Raw genomic sequence first — 17,594 nt, 5'->3', positions numbered from 1 at the left:
CAAACTTAGAATGATTGAAGTAAATTTAAATTGGTTTACGAATAAATTTGTCATAGTGGATTTAGCATGATTAGGAAACATTCAAAAGGATTTTTAGTTGAATAGACACTAAATGACTTCTTTCAATCTGCACATTGATCATAAAAGGGGGTGGAAATGCTTTAATTTCCTTTTTTTTTGCTATTATCAAAACTATTTGTATAAAAATTTTTGATCAGTAGCTTCAAGATAACTGGTCAGCCTAGACATTAATTGAAAGCTAATATTCATTTTATTTTGTTATCCCATTCTTATTAACTACACAATTATGCATATAAATTGTAAAAATTTGGAAAATAACAGTTGTGTAATTTACAATAGCGTGGCAAGAATATTAACAATTATCAAACTGAGATTTGTATAATGGATGTTTGATGTGGCTGTTTCAAGTATTTGAGACCAGTCCCTTTCAAAATGTGTTGAACTATATTTGTAGATCCATCTGTTGTCCATAAAGAGGATGTTGTCTGGCCTTGTTAGTCACTCATCTGACAGATTTAAGATGTAGATACTTGATTTTAAATCTCCATACCAGTGCAGAGGTTGGCATATAGAAAATGGGTCATTTTCCCCATGTTTGTAGCATTTCAACTTGCTCAGCAAGTATGACACAAAACTATTTTAAAATTGGATTTTTTTTTCTGTGCAATCTACACGAAAGAATCTTAAACTGGTAAAATGTTGAAATTTGTTAATCTTTACCTGGATGAGGTTAAATTGGTTTAAGAGAACTTGTTCACTTAGTGTTGAATTTTTTTAATGCAATCTTGCCCCTGCCCTCCTAATTAAGACTGGTAAGTTGTGCCTTCATTTTCATGTAGATTAGCTTCCTCAAATGTACAATACTTTACATTGGTGTAAATCAATCTGATTGGCCATATTGAATCCTCACTTAAAATTGTCAAGGCATTTCATGGCTTGTGAAGCACATTCAGATCTGTAGAGTATGGATTTGAATTACCTTTGAAGTTCAATGAGAAATATTCACTTTCTGTTAAATTCAGATCTGGCATTTTACCAACTAAACATTTTGATCAGCTTCCACCAATCTGATCTGATAAATTTCTTTACATGGTCACTAGTTGGTCCATTTTGTACTATATTACCAAGAAACTAGGTTTGGAAGCTTTAATCAGTACTCCCTGCAAGTTTTAGCAGTGAGTGTTCAAACATTATTGGCAATGTGAAAGAATAAAACCATAGCCTGAGACTGTTGTTGCAACAGCTGATCTGTTCCCTCTATTCCAAGGGCTATTTATGGCAGATTTCGGTGGTATCAGAGCTCACTGTTCAGTCCATAAATGGATGGTCCTACGTGTCATTGCCACACTGCAATTGGCCCTGTGTCCTCGGAGGTTAAAATGAGTCTATAGTTCTATCTGAGGAACTGACTGCTTTAAGAGTGGTATATGATGGATAGACAGTTGGATGGAAACTTGTGTGTAACTACAGCAGCATAGCCTTTGCTTCAGTATAGTTTTTTTTTAAGTATTTTTTTTTGCCGTGGGAAACTTATTGGAAATAGTGAATGTTGATAAAGGATACAGTTGACATGTTCTTGAAATAATTTTGTAGGAAACGCTTGGAATCCTCTCGACAACAGATACAACTTCCACGCTTTGCTGCAGCACTAGTTTATTGCAGTAATGGCATTCTAATAATATTTGGGGCAGTCCTTTTAGCTTTAAGTGCAACTTGTTTTGCTTAAAGGCTGCAAAAGCTTGAAGTACATAATCTGCAAAAAGATATTTGTTGGGATACTTTTTTATATGGAGGCGATGGATTGAATACAATCCTGAAGTTTTTTAATTTAAACTAAACTCTTGAAGAGGAACTTTCGCTTCCACTGAAGTAAGTAGGATGTTTTTCAATGGATGTAATAAGGAAATTTTAACAGCTGTTTCATTGAGGATGTTACTTGATGCTGAAAAATCTTTTGTTTACCAATATGTGCATGTCTATCATTGTTGATCATGTGATAGCCTGGGGTGCTTTTTAGTTTTCTAAAGAAAATTGCACATGATCTGCAATGCAGAGCAATGCTCTGAAAAATAGCTAGTTGGATTTAAAAAAAATCTTGTTCACTGAGACTTAAATTTATCCACTCAAATATCTTTAAATTGGTAACTGCATAGATAAAATAAACCACTTTGGACAAAAGCACAGATGAAAACTCTTCAAATTAAATTGGAGCACATTGAAATCAACTACACTAGTTAAAAGGGGGTATGACTTTCTGTAACTGTTTACTTGTTATTTGGTGAAACAGTTGTTTTACTTTCAATAAATTAAATGTATATGGTGGATGGTTTTGAACATAACATGACTCTTACTGTATGTTAGTAAATGAGGTCTTAATGGCTTTTATGCATATTCAATGCAACAAAAAAAGTGGATTTTTTTCAAAATCATTTTAACTTTTTTCCTTTGGCAATTTGAACTTGAATCTGTACATTTTAATATTCCCAATCCAACAATTGAAATATTGTAACTAGAACTGACAAGCATTGGCTTTGGATTCTCTAGCTAGCACAGTTATGATGGGCTAAATGGCCTCATTTGTGCTGCACACCTTGGCTCTATTATATGACATTCAGTCAAGCAGCAAGTTATACGTAGATGCAGCTTTTTAGATTCTCCCCTTCCCTCTATTAAAGTTGCGGTTTTATTCATATTCAATAAAATGAAAGTGAATGTTATGAATGGCCTATGACATTCATAATTAACTTGGCAGTTATCCCTGTACTGCAGAAAATCACACCTATTCTGTGCTGGAATGGGAAATTGCTTTAAATGGCTTAGGGTCCTTTAATTAAGAATTTACAAACATTTAACTTGCTAGCAGTTGCCATGGCGTCATAGTGCAACTCTTTGGTCTTTTCATCTTGGTCTTATTTTACTCATTTATTGAAAGTTGTCATCTGCACAGAACCTCATTTTCTTTGTGCGCAATCCCCCATCCTCTCCAATTGTTTGACTCCTACAGGCATAAATTGTCTGAACACTATCACTTAAAATGCTTCATTTTGGAGTTGTAGTGTTCATGTTGATTTTCAATTTTATCAAACCTCGTGAGTAAATATTGGTGTTTATACTTCAGTTGGTGTCCATTTGGTCTCCACATTCCACAAAAGTGATTTCGAATTTTTACCTAATCAGTACACTCAGTACTGATGCATAATTGAATATCTTATAATCCTGAGGTGAGGGGAAGAGAGCCTCTTGTTTGCTGGATGCTATTTATTGGAAAAATGTATGCAGTACAAGATGATAATCCAACCTGCTGTTGCACAAAATTAATGTTTAGAAAAGGTACGGTGGAACAAATATCAACCAGAATATACTTTGGAATTTTTTATGGAACATGAAGCTTCTAATAACTATTAATTTGTGAACTGTGTTCTTAAGGTCCTGTAAATCTAATTTTTTTTAAATGTAAATTTTTGCACAAATTATTAGCATGGATACCTTGTTGCAAACCTTTAATACAACAAATCTAGCCATTCCCTGCAGTATGTCTTTTATCCTTTCACTGGTTTATTCTGTTGTTAACCAGCCCTGTATTGAGTACATCAGATGTTGTTTAGCTTTAGTCATACCAGAACAAATTTAATTGAGATGGGTTTGGCCCTGTTTTGTCAGATGCACCTCAAAAAATGTATTTTCCTTATTCAATAGTTTCCCACCTCAGCCAACCTTTTCCAAAGACTTCCACCTATAATTGTACATTAAATTGCAGAAATATAACTTGAATATATTGTAAGATATAATTGATCTTCCTCAATTCTGGGTGTATATGCTTCACAGAGCAATTCAAAACAGCTTGCTTATATATCTTAAGGGATTTTCAGGGTTTTCTGGTTAAAAAATCTAAATGTCTAAACTGCGTAGATAATATCTGTATTGAACTTGTTTACTATGATGGAATTTCTAAACAGAATGGGAAAGCATTATAACTTATCTCTTATACAATTTGCACAGCATTGACTCAGAAGCTGAGCTGAAGTTGTTCAAAGTAGAAGTTATTTCCTGCAGAGGTATTAATTTGAGATACTTTACAGCAGGAGATACTCAATCAAAGAATAAGCAGCTTCAGTCTTCTCTTTCTCTTCTTGCCAACACACTCTCCTGTTCTCTTTTTGATATTCTGTACAGATTTGTTGCGTTCAAGTGTGACCTTAGATGATCTGATTTGCATCAGTCTTACAATTCATGTGTCCCTTGCTTAGTCTAATCATTAAAAAATTGATTAGAAATATAGTTGACATGTTGCATTGTGATGTTCTGTGTCATTGGTTAGGAAATATCCATGAGGCAGCTGGTAGCCAAAAATTTAGTCTTGTGTCATTCCTCAGCCATGTAGGGCTGTGTATTTAATTGAATCTTTCAGTATGAAGAATTTCAAAATATACCACCTGCCTTTTAGTATAACAGCTTTTCATTCATTTACACTCAACCATGCTGAAATGAACTTTAAAGATTAACTTTTATGACTGGATAACACTTATCAGGTGGTTTTACCTCTTTTCACCCTTTCATGGGAGGAGATAAAGTAATTGATAATGCGGTTCTATGAGCGCTTGCATTCATCCTGTCTTACCAAAGTAGCTATGTGTGGGCCAGGAAATTGTGTATTCACAGACTTTTTGTAGCCATCAGAGCTATTATCATCAGAAGATGATGCATCTGGATCAATAAACAACTTCTGGTAGTATATGCCTTGATTTTTCTTGCCCTCCTCAACATGGGCACATCAAGGCCAATTCTGATATTTAACTTGCGAAGATTGGCTACTGAGGATAGATTGAAGGTCAAACCTGAAACTTTTCTCATCCTCCTGTTTCACCAACTGAGCAATCAGACCATTTAAATACCTGTTGAAATACATCTTCAATCTCCCATGGCATTGCTGTGTTTGGAGGACCTGATTATTTATAATGTTGGGAAAGTTTACCATCTAACACAATGCATTATATATAAGAGGTTTACATCTTGAAAGGCCATTCCTACTGGGCAGAAAGAGACTAGCTGTCTGCTGAGAAAGCTGTCCTTAGCTGCAAAGGTTTGGTCTGTCCTTTTATGGGCATAACCTTTAAAGCACTTCTTGAGCTCAATTTGAAGATTAAGTCCTGTGTTGAGGAAAGTATATTTCCAGATTAGTAGGTGCTTATAAAACCCTTGGTGCCTCTCCTTGAGCAAAGGCCAGCAGCAATCAGTGGCAAATAACTAGATTTCTTATTTTTTGGTCAATTTTTTTTGAGGTGCTACTTGTTCATTTGTAGGTTCCTTATCTGTCCAGTTGAGTTATATTTACTGAATACATCTATTCCAATCAGATGTGTGTCATCTTATATTTCATGTTTCATTTTCATTGAGCTCTGATAGATGTCCCAATAGAAGCCTTTTACCATGTGCATAGATGTCGAACATGGTTTTAAAAAAAAATGATACAGTGAAAAGTAATTGGCTGCAGTTAGGAGGATATATCTGATGAAAAAGGAAAAGACTTTGGTTCATAAGTAGAATTCCAACTTGCCTAAGGTCAGTAGATGAGAATGGTCTTTGGAGAACAAATTTATTTTGCTTTACAATCAAGAACCTCCAGTCAGACAACCTCAGCACTGGGAGAAAGGTTATTGCAATGGTCTGAGGGAGCAAGGGCTCCCTCCTTCTCATAAAAAATCTATAAGACACGGTGTGAAAAATATTTCATGGATACTGATTTTAAAATGGGTCATGGTATTCTGCTATTAAATGGTATATAACCATAACCTAATTTGGTGACTAAAGGTTTTGAGTGGTATCCTTTGATTTGTGTTCATGATCAGGAATGATGTTGATTTCCTAGATGGGAACTGGATGCCAAAGAACCAAGCAAGATCATCCAAGTAAATTGCTTCTGCTCAACAAAATTGATCTGGTAGGCCTCCCATGAGGCCTTGATTTTTAAACACAGAATTTCTGATGCTGCATGCATTCTGGGCAGTACTACTTTTAATCATTATGCCCAAAAGAAAAATATAGGGCACAATTTAATGTCCTCTTCTGTGGAAGGCTCATAGATGGCTTTCATGCCCCACCGCCACTTGAGGCCCTAAAGTGGACAATTAATGCCACTTAAGAACCTCATTTCACCGCCGCTGGTAGAATACCAGCGGCAGGTGGGGGACTCGCCTTACAGGAAGCCTGAAAAGCAAACCAGGTTTCTAGGGGGTCTTCCTTGTTCAAAGGCACTCAGTGCTTGATTGATTGGCATCTGGAAGGGCATGGGGGGGCGGGGCACTGCTGAGAGCCATACCCCTGCCTTTACTGCTGACACCACTCTCCCCCCGCCCCCGCCCCCCATTACTTACCTGTGGCCTAGGTCCCTTGGCGATCCTAGGCCTTGGGTGGGTGCATTACCGACAGCAGCCACAGCCTCCCTGTTGGCACTGCTGAGCAATGAAGAACATTTGGCCTCTGATTGGTTGGAAGCTCTTGTTGGGTCCTTCATCTCAGGACAGGGTCACTACTGCCTGGTTAATCCGGCCTGTCTTCCGCAAAAGAGCTGACCTGGGTCACTCACCAGCTCTCCAGCCAGCAGGTGAGACCCCTTTGCCTACATTGAATATTATCCATAATTTCCCTTAAAATAATCTGTATAGTCCCAATACCTGCCAGATGTTTCCAGTACTCAAATACATTTCATAGTTACAAGTACAGAGAAAATATATAACCTCCCGGTTTAGAACTAACTGCATTTCAGGGCCAAAGATTGTGGAGTGGCCCAGTTTCAGAGTTCAGATGGACTGGTTTAGTAAGATGTATCCTAGTTAATGTTCTGTGCTATGGTTGCTGAGGTTGCAATCTGTTAGAAGTACTCTTGTAGTGTTAGTAGGGTAGATGCTACAGTTACCGCCCACTCTTCAAATGGTTGTGAATCTAATAGTGAAACTAATCCTGCTACATTTGTGGTCAAACTTTACAAAATTTACAATAATTAAGGTTATTTTGTAGCACTTGTCAGTCTATCTAATGAGGTCCAGTTCAGCAATTGAGACATTTCATTGTCCAATGCTTCCATTAATCTGTTTCCTAAAACTATACCACGGGTTATGATTTTCATCTTATTTTTCAAGTGGATATTAGCTGAGAAAATGTTTTTTTTTAATTTTCAGGTACAAACTAATGGGCACTTGTAGAAGATGTTAAAATTTAGTATGCTTTGATGCAGAGCAACAAAACTTTTCCACTTAAAACTTTTCGCCACAGGCTATCATAACTTGGAATAAAATTAGCCTCTAATTCTACTTTTTAGTTAATGTAAAATCTGTAATTACTTACTTTATTTTGTTAGGCTTCAACCTGATGTAAACCTGAGTCATTATGAATGTCACTGAAGTAACACTGAACTAAAATGGAGGCAGGTTTCCTGCCACGCGTCCTTGTCCAGTTGGTCATTTGCATGTGAGCCTTGACTGTAAGCGATGGTAGACTATCCGTGTACAGGGAACATCACAGAAAAGGGTAAATCAAACCTTGTTCATTCAATTCTGGTATGAATCAATGTATAGGATTATGTTTGAAAACAGTAGTGGTTCTTGTTCTGCCTAATAAAAAAGCATTAGAGTCAGTTGCAGCACATAGTGGAGCCTGAATCTAGTACTTTTCTGGTCTGTACACCTCAGAGCAGCTCTAAGCCTCTTGTTGCTATTTGGGGACCTTGTTGTATACACTAGCTGCGGCATTTGTCCACATAAAATCATTGCACTTTAAAGAAATTTGTGGGATACAAATTGCTGCAGGATATTTGTTAGAAAATTGGTAAGCCACTTTATAAATCCAAGTTATCCATCATAGTTATTTTGATCTGGAAGTCAAGGCACTTCAGCTTTAGATGGAAATCTAGGTTGCTTATTAGAAACCTGAGAATGTTTTCTCATTGGGCTGAATTTTGATATATGCCATAGATTAATATGAATCTCTTTTTCAAATAGGCAGAGACCATCAATCTCCAAGGATGGAATTGGGCAAAGTTGCAAGAATATTAACAATACGGTTTTACAGCAAATTTTTGTTTTTAATTCTGTTGCTCTATAGGATCAGTGGCATTGCACCTGAGTGATGGAAGTATAATCTGTCATTGAGACAACTGGGCAACTCTAAAAGTAGAGTGTCAGGCTTCTATGCTAAGAACTAGATTCTGCCCTAAACCTCACAGCAATGCTTAACTCAATTCTTTAAATTTTACCAGCTCCTATTTAGCTCTTGGACACTTTGTATTAGCTGAGAATGAGAGAGAGAGAGAGAGATTAGGAGAAGGCAGTTAAAGGATATTGACTGAATCCTGCTTTGGCAAAGCCTGCCTCTTGAGTGATTACTGTGGAGGTAAAAAACTGTTTGGGTTCTAACTGTGTAAAAGGTAAAATGTGAGCTATCATCCTTGACAAGAGTAAGGAATGACAGATTGCCTTTGAATGTTTTTCCCCTCTTGCTCACCAATCTTTTGTAAAATTAGTATCAATCCATTAGTGGTGTTTTTAAAATATATATATATATATATATATTGTAGCAGTGACGTAGTGTCTGATTACTTTGAGCAATCTTACTGACTGCTGGGCCAACGGATGCTCCTATCAGATTTAGTGCGGTTCTTGGAAAGAACCCTCTGCCTGTTAAAAGGTGCCTACCACCTCTAAAACTAGTTTCCAAAATTCTTTTGCTCTCACTCATGCACTTGTGGTACGATTCATTGTGTTGTGCAGCGATTAGTTTCTGCCTAACCTAAGGGCTTTGTGTTCAGATGTAGTGTAGAGTGGAGACTGAATCTCATAACTCTGGTAACATAACCGAGAGGTTTGACCTTTTGAGATTCCTTTTGCTGTTTTCAAAACCACCACTCTTTAAAAAAAATCAAAACTCTCTGAATTGGCATTCAGTTTCCACCCTCCTTCTCTGCATGAGGTTTTTCCTTCCTGCTTGCCACCCATTGTATTTCCCATCATTCTGTGAAGCGGCTTGAAAAGCCGTTCTGTCTTTGTGCATAATGGAAATGGAAGTTGTTAAAAGTGAGTTCTACTGTACTTTGCCTGCAGATAACAAATAAGATAAACAGATAAGATGTGATATAGTTGATGCACTGGTTTTAATTTTCCTAAACTCCCTAGATCCAGGAGAAGTTCCACTAGATTGGAAGATAACAAATGTAACTCCTTTATTCAAAAAGGGAGGGAGATGGAAAGCAGGAAAACTACAGACAAGTGAGCTTAACATCTGTCATAGGGAAAATGTTAGAAGCTATCATTAAAGAAGCTATAGCCGGGCATTTGGATAGATTCAAGGTAATCGGGCAGAGTCAACATGATTTTGTGAAAGAGAAATCATGTTTAACTAACTTGTTGGAGCTCTTTGAAGAAGTAACATGTGTTGTAGATGTATCTACTTAGATTTCCAGAAGGCATTTGATAAAGTGCCACCGCAAAGGTTATTGCGGAAAATAAAAGCTCATGGTATGGGGGTAACATATTGACATGGATAGAAAGTTGGCTGGATAACAGGAAGCAGAGAGTAGGCATAAATGGGTCTTTTTTAGATTGGCAAGATATAACGAGTGGTGTGCCACAGAGGTCTGTGCTGGGACCTCAACTGTTTATATAAATTACTTGGATGAGGGGATGGATGGGATGGTTGCCAAATTTGCCGATGATGCAAAGATAGGTAGGAAAGTATGTTGTGAAGAGGACATAAGGAGGCTACAAAAAGATATAGATAGGTTAAGTGAGTGCTCAAAGATCTGGCAAATGGAGTATAATGTGGGAAAATGTGATATTATCCATTTTGGCAGGAAGAATAAAAGAGAGGCATATTATCTAAATAGTGAGAAATTGCAAAGCTCTGAGATGCAGAGGGATCTGGGTGTCTTAGTGCATGAATTGCAAAAGGCTAGTATTCAAGTAATTAGGAAAGCTAATAGAATGTTATCATTTATTGCGAGGGGAATTGAATACAAAAGTAGGGAGGTTATGCTTCAGTTATACAGAGCACTAGTGAGACCACATCTGGAGTACTGTGTACAGTATTAGTCACCTTATTTAAGGAAAGATGTAAATTCATTAGAAGCAGTTCAGAGAAGGTTTGCCAGACTAATACCTGGAATGGGCAAATTGTCTGATGAGGAAAGGTTGGACAGGCTAGGTTTCTATCTGCTGGAGTTTAGAAGAGTAAGAGGCAACTTGATTGAAACATATAAGATCCTGAGGGGAATTGACAGTGTGCATGAGGAGAGGATGATTCCTCTTGTGGGAGAATCTAGAACTAGGGGTCACTGTTTAAGAATAAGAGGTCGCCCGTTTAAAACAGAGATGAGGTGAAATTTTTTTCACTGAGGGTCGTGAGTCTTTGGAACTCTCTTCCTGAAAAGGTGGTGGAAGCAGAGTCTTTGAATATTTTTAAGGCAGAGGTGGATCGATTCTTGGTAAGCATGAGGGTGAAAGGTTATTGGGGGTAGGCGAGATTCTGATTTGAAGTTACTATCAGATCAGCCATGATCTTATTAAATGGTGGAGCAGGTTTGAGGGGCCGAATGGCCTACTTCTCCTTGTTCGCATGAGAATTAACTAGTGGAATACAATTAACTAGATTTTCAGAAGATATTTTAAGATTTGCTTTAAAAGATTAGTGCTCAAAATTGATAATTAACTGGTGAGATTGAAAATTGTGTTTTTCAATATAGAAAGAAGGTGGTAGTAAATAATTAGTTAAATTGGAATTTGTTATTGCTCTTTGTTCATAAAGGGTTGCGACTGTACTTTATACTTTTATTTTTATTCGTTCACGAGATGTGGGCATCACAGACTAGGCCAGCATTTATTGCCCATCCCTAACTGCCCTTGTTCAGAGGGCATTTAAGAGTCAACCACACTGCTGGAGTCACATATTGCCCAGACCAGGTAAGGACGGCAGATTTCCTTCCCTAAAAGGCATTAGTGAACCAGATGGGTTTTTACAACAATTGGCAAGGGTGTCATGGTCATCACCAGACTTCTAATTCCAGATTTTTATTGGATTCAAATGTCACCATTTGCTGTGATAGGATTTGAACCCAGGTCCCCAGAGCATTACCCTGGTCTCTGGAATACTAGTCCAGTGATAATACCACTGGTACAAATACTACTATGCCACTGCATCAAACAAGACGTGGAATGCAAAAGAAATTGGTCCAATTTAGCAGGTGGGCTAGGGAATAGCAAATGTTGATCTATTCTCAGTAAATGTTGTCCAATGCTGGGCTTGATCTGAGCCATTTGATTATAAATAACAGGCTGCTTTAACTCTGTCTGATTAATTTTCAAACTATCATTTAGAATATTTTTGCAGTTTTGATTTGCTTGCTTTCAAAATGGCATAATGCATTATTAAGCTCCATGGAGGGAGAGAAATTCATGAATGCAGTTTAAGTATTAGGTATATATTTACCATCTCTTGTATCCTGTCTACTACTCTTCTACCAAATAAACAGATTAAGTAGCTATTCCTTTCTTGCTATTTGCAGGGACTTGCTGTGTAAAATGGCCACCTCTTTACTCTCTTCTCTCTCTCCTTCTCTCTCCTCTCTTTCTTTTCTCTCTCACTTCACTTCCTCAAGTTCTCTATATTGTAGTGTTGAGCATTTCTGTTTGACTGCTGGCAGTGCATGATAGCCATTATGCATTTACTTTTCGGAGTCACCAAATAAAGCTACATTTAGATAGATGCAATTGCTCAGCTGCCAACTGTCGCCCTTGAGGCAAAGGTCTTTAGCACAGACTTGCTAGGATGCACGCTGATTTCAAACAATGTTCATGAAACCATATGGCAAGATCTGTTTGATAGGAATTTATGTCTGATGAAACTTTGACAGGAAATGGAATAAAACCTTGATATATCTAAGCAGGTGCCTTTCCCACACTGTGTTGGTGTGTATGAATGGTGTGCAATTTATTGTACTATATATCATTAAACCTTCTCAAAGCTTGGTTTAGCAGAACTGTTTGATTGAATTATTGCTTTAAACTCAAAAGCATTTATGCTTCATTGTGGAAAGTATTTGCTTTGCTATCGTATGGCAAGGACATTCAAGGTGACATTGGTGAATTATATAACAAAGACGATAGTGGCTTGAACTTGTAGCAATATCCATTTTCTTTCAGAAGTTAATTACAAGGGAAGGAAAACATACAAACACAGGGTTCACACAAGGGCTCTTGTAAATATTGACTCGGTAATATCAGTTATGTCTGGTGCTCAGACCACAAATATATATAAGCACTTATAAATTTATAAACTATAAAATGAAAGCAGACTTTTAACTCATTAGTTGAAAAACAGACTTGGTGATTATGCTTGTGTTTTTGGAAACTGATTTAATTGGTTATTTTCAGTCTTCTGTCTGCAGTGGCATGGTAGTGTTAGAGTAGTCATGAGGAGTACTCTATGTCAGCGTTGGAATATGCTCACTATTGTGTTTGTTGCAGTGAAAATACAGTATTTTGTGTGGGTTACAGTATTTCACACGTGGTGTAACAGTTCATTACTGAATTAAGTTTGTTTTATATATTAATGTTACACTGCATTTGTGCAGTACAAAGTAAGAATGGTCCAAGAAAGTATAATTGCTGGGAATATAAACTTGCACAAGAATTTTGGCACAGCACATACCCAACTTTGGCTAAACACGTCATCCTGGTGTAATGAGAGGGATTCTTGCTTGCATAAATCATTTGTTAGGTTTGAGCTCAGTAGTAATTTGAACCTCTTAATTCGCTAGGTTGCTTCTATTGCCCATCCCCAGTAATCTTCTTGAACCACTGCAATCCATGTTGTATTATAAACAATTGGTTTGTTAAGCCAGTTCAAACATCAATTAAGATTTAACCATATTGATGTAAAATGTATACTTCCATCTCAACATTTGATCTTCCGATGTTCTAATCACTTGCTGTATGATCACGTGACAGCTGGCCACATGGTGTTGGGTCATGCGATGTCTAATCATGTGACATCTGTCAATGTTGTATTACGCCCCCCCCACCACCCCCCTCTCCTTAGATTACGGTTTAGATTCCAGTTTTGTGTAAAGGTGATCACTTTGAACTGATTTCACACCAAATGGCACCTGAACCAAAACTAAAGATTGAACAAAAGGCTCTGTTTCAGGGCACATCTCACAGGATACATTTTCCAAATTCAGGTCAGCATCAACATTTCTTAAACCAGTTTTGAACCATTCTCCACCTTGCTGTCACGCAGACATTCCTGTCCTCGGCCTGCTGCACTGTTCCACTGAGGATCAACGTAAGCTTCAGGAACTGTACCTCGTATTTCAATTAGACACTTTACAGCCTTATGGACTCTATTGAATTCAACAATTTCAGACCGTAAACTCTGCCCCCCCTTTTCAGTTCTTTTTCTTTGCTTGTTTTGGTTCTTTTCTTTGTTATCAGCACATCTGCTGGCCTATGGTGCCTCATGGATGCCTAGTTTTGAGCTATTAGATCTGTTCTGAGTCTATTTTGTGGTAGGTGCCACACAATACAATGAAGCGTTTTCACAATGTGATAAGGGGACTTGGTCTCCAGAAGGACTCCGCAATGGTTACTCCTACCAGTACCATCATGGACAAACATACTTGTGACCGGTAGATTGGTGAGAACAAGGCCATGTAAGTCCTCCTCCTCTTGGTTCCCTCAGTACCTGACACAGGACCAGTCCCGCAATATGTCCTTCGGTCAGTCATGGTGCTACCAAGCCACTCTTGGTGATATACATTGAAGTCTCTCACCCCAAGTATATTCTGTGCTCTTGCTACCCTCAGTGCCTATTCCAAACGGTGTTCAACATGGAGGGGTACTGTTTCATTAGTTGAGGGAGCAAGATAAGTAGTAATCAACAGGAGCGTTCTTGCTTATGTTTGGCCTGATGTCATGAGGTTTCATGGCATCTGGAGTCAATGTCGAGGACTCCCGGGGTAACTCCCTCCTACCTGTATACCGCTGTGCTGCCACCTCTGGTGGTTTCTCCTGCCCTGTGTCAGGATATGCCCAGAGATGGTGAGTGAGGAGTCGGAGCCTTTGGCAGAAAAGTATGATTCGATAATTATGATTATGTCAGACTGTTACTCCCTTATTTTGACACAAGTCCGCAGATGTTGGTGAGGAGAACTTGGCAGGCTGCACAGACTTTGCAGGGTGAGCCTTTGTCATTTATGTTGCCTAGATTGATGCCAGGTGATCTGATTGGTTTTCTTCTTAGCTGACTTTTCTGTAACTGTTTGATACAACCGAGTTTTTGTCTGGGCCATTTCAGACGTCAGTTAAAAATCAACCATACTGCTGAAGGTCTGGAGTCATATGTAGGCCAGACCAGGTAAGGATGATATTACTGAAGTGAACCAGATGGGATTTTACAACAATCTGATAGTTTCATGATCATCATTGCTGAGACTAGCTTTTTATTCCAAATTTTACAAAGTTCAAATTTAAAATCCCACAGCTAGCATGGTGCGATTTGAACTCACATCTCTGGAGCATTATTTCATCCTCAGGATTACTGGTCCAGTAACATTATCACTGTGCTAGTTTCTAAATTCTCCTGTTCAGCAGTCTAATACCACCCCCCACCCCCCCCGCATCACCTTTCGACTAGTTTTCCTTGTCATGAATGTGCTGTTGTAATATTATAGATTTTTGTTTTAAAAAAAACTAATCTTCCTTTTAAATAGACACAAGAAGCCTTAAAGTTAGCTGCAAAAAGTCACCTGATCTTTTTCAACTACAATGTGGTCAAGCTGTAGGAGGCTCCAGGTGGATTACAGGTAGACATATCCAGACATGTGAAGACATTTGAAATTCAATTCTCATTTCTGCAAAAGGCAAACTGAAACTCAAACTTTCCTGGAGGGGTGAATAGTTTTTCCTATCCCCTCAAACCTGGGAGAATGGGAACCATTCTGGGACTATGTCCCCAGACTGGGACTAACCCAATGCCCAATATGGAAGCATGATTCAATAGTTTGGGAAAGCAGCCATTTTAAGTTTTGGAACTATATAAAGTCTGGCTGAGAACAGCTATTTTGTGTGCAGAACCCCAGGAAGAACTCTGAGAAACAACATCAGAGAGGTTCTTGGCCAAGGAGGGAACAAAGAGGAAGGTAAAGAGAAATCCACTGCTGTTCTGCTGAAGAGTCCAAACAATCTGCAAATGCTGTAACTACAGAATTAGTGAGGAATAGAAAATCTTCTCTTTCTCCCAAAAACCTGTGGAGGTCAACTGAAAAAGCAAACCTCTGAATAGTTGACTACAGAAGCCATCACAGCTGCTAAACTAGACCTCAAGTTTCAACCCCTTCACTTCAGGAAGAAGGAGTTCAAGCAACAGGCCTGCAATGATATCTCAGTGACTGTTTCTCTTAGCCAGCCATCCATTCTTCTGTACCATAACTGTCCTTTCTCTCTCATTCTCCCTTGCATTCTCTCTCTTCACCTGCAGGATGGTCCTCCAGCGTTTGTTCAAACTATTTTCTCTGGATGTGGGCTAAATTGGCAAGGCCACATTGTTTCTCCTGGGAAAGTGGTGGTCAGCCTTCTGTCGTAGCTGTTTGTTTATATAACTGAGTGTTTCTTTTGCTAGGTCAGTTCATTAAGCTAAATCACAGTTACCTGGATTCTGCGATCAGTGGTGAAGCAGCGGCGCTCACTGCTGACCTCAAAGAAAGCTGCCCACAAACATCTATTAGTTTCTGTGGTGTGGCATTTTCATTTCCCAGGGTTAGTTTGAGTCTGGTGCCAAGTCGAGGGGATCTCCAACAATGGTGATGTCATCACAGTGTAACAGTGTAAGCAGCCAATCACATTGAACTATTCTTTTTATTCGTTCATGGAATGTGGGTGCCGCTGGCTAGGCCAGCACTTATTGCCCAACCCTAATTGTCCTCGAGAAGGTGGTGGTGAGCTGCCGCCTCGAACCACTGCAGTCCCTCTGGTGTAGGTACACCCACAGTGCTGTTAGGGAGGGAGTTTCAGGATTTTGCCCCAGTGACAGTGAAGGAACGGCGATATATTTCCAAGTCAGGATGGTGAATGGCTTGGAGGGGAACTTCCAGGTGGTGGTATTTCCATGTGTCTGGTGCCCTTGTACTTCTAGATAGTGATCGTTGGTTTGGAAGGTGCTGCCTAAGAAGGTTTAGAGAATCCCTGCTGTGCATCTTGTAGACGGTACACACTGCTGCCACTGTGCATTGGTGGTAGAGGGAGTGAATGTTTATGGATGGGGTGCCAATCAAGCGGGCTGCTTTGTCTTGAATTGGTGTCAAGCTTCTTGAGTGTTGTTGGAGCCGCACTCGTTCAGGCAAGTGGAAAGTATTCCATCACACTCCTGACTTGTGCCTTGTAGATGGTGGACAGGCTTTGGGGAGTCAGGAGGTGAGTTACTCACTGCAGGATTCCTTGCCTCTGACCATCTGTTGAGGCCACAGTATTTATATGGCTAGTCCATTACAGTTTCTGGTCAATAGTAACCCCCCAGGGTGTTGATAGTGGGGGATTCAGTGATGGTGATGCCATTGAATGTCAAGGGGCGGTGTTCGATTCTCTCTTGTTGGAGATGGTCATTACTTGGCACTTGGATGGTGCAAATGTTACTTGACACTTGTCAGCCCAAGCCTGGATATTTTCCAGGTCTTGCTGCATTTGGACATGGGCTGCTTCAGTATCTGAAGAGTCGCGAATGGTGTCTTACAGACGACAAACCAGGAAGTAAAATCCGCTGATTATCTTCACTTTTCATTCAGTTTTACATAAAGAACAAAATCAATAATTTGTTCATAGATGTGTGATTAAGGTAGAAGCTGAAATATCATAAACTTTTTTTCATAAAAAAATCCACAAATTTTAAAATGGCGAAGTTTGACATTCCTCAAATATAAAATTAGTTTTACCAGGGCTATAAAGAATTTTGAGCACTCATTACACCATTAAAAAAAAAACCCAGTTATACCTCATTCAACAAAGTGCAACTTTTTCAAGTCAGCTCAGCGGTTTCTATATGAATACTACCTACGACGGGCTCTTCAAAAGCGCACCAAATGGAGAGATGTAGAATAACTGACAGCTTTTGGATTTCCACATTTAACTGCACATGTGCAGTCTCAAGAAGTTGTTGTCAGTTTCACCAGAGAAGTAATAATGCTGTACGCTGACAACTTCACTGTTGTTACTACTGCAAAGTCCAGGCCATAGTTTTGCAGTGGAGTTACATGTATGCCAGGTCAGGTAGGATGGTATGTTTCCTGTCTGAAACATATTAGTAGCAAACCATTTGGATTTTATGACAATCTGGCAGTGTTACAATCCCTGTAAAGACTGCTAACTTTAAAAAAATAATTGAATTTCAATGACTGACGGACAAGATCGCATGACAAGATTTCAAGTTTTTAAGATTTTTACAGTAATAAACAAGCCAAAAGCAACAAATAACAACACTATCTTTGTAAAGAACTTGTACTTTAAACTACAGAAAAGATCCCCCATGTGACTTTTAAC

At 38.7% G+C, this 17,594-nt stretch overlaps 1 protein-coding gene across 1 annotated transcript in view; it reads left to right on the top strand.

Moving 5' to 3' along the window:
- Nucleotides 1–1,452: 1,452 nt before the first annotated feature.
- Nucleotides 1,453–17,594, top strand: part of svila (supervillin a) — a 231,578-nt gene continuing 215,436 nt past the window's right edge. The window contains exon 1 of the mRNA XM_078537730.1: nt 1,453–1,890. Coding sequence (XP_078393856.1) covers nt 1,890 — 1 coding nt within the window. The 5' untranslated portion in view covers nt 1,453–1,889. The remainder of the gene's footprint in view (nt 1,891–17,594) is intronic.

The sequence above is a fragment of the Cetorhinus maximus genome, chromosome 3, assembly GCF_964194155.1.
Source record: "Cetorhinus maximus chromosome 3, sCetMax3.hap1.1, whole genome shotgun sequence".
Classification (NCBI taxonomy): Eukaryota; Metazoa; Chordata; class Chondrichthyes; order Lamniformes; family Cetorhinidae; genus Cetorhinus; species Cetorhinus maximus.
Note: the sequence above shows the minus strand (reverse complement) of the source record. Positions and strands in the feature narration are given on the sequence as shown.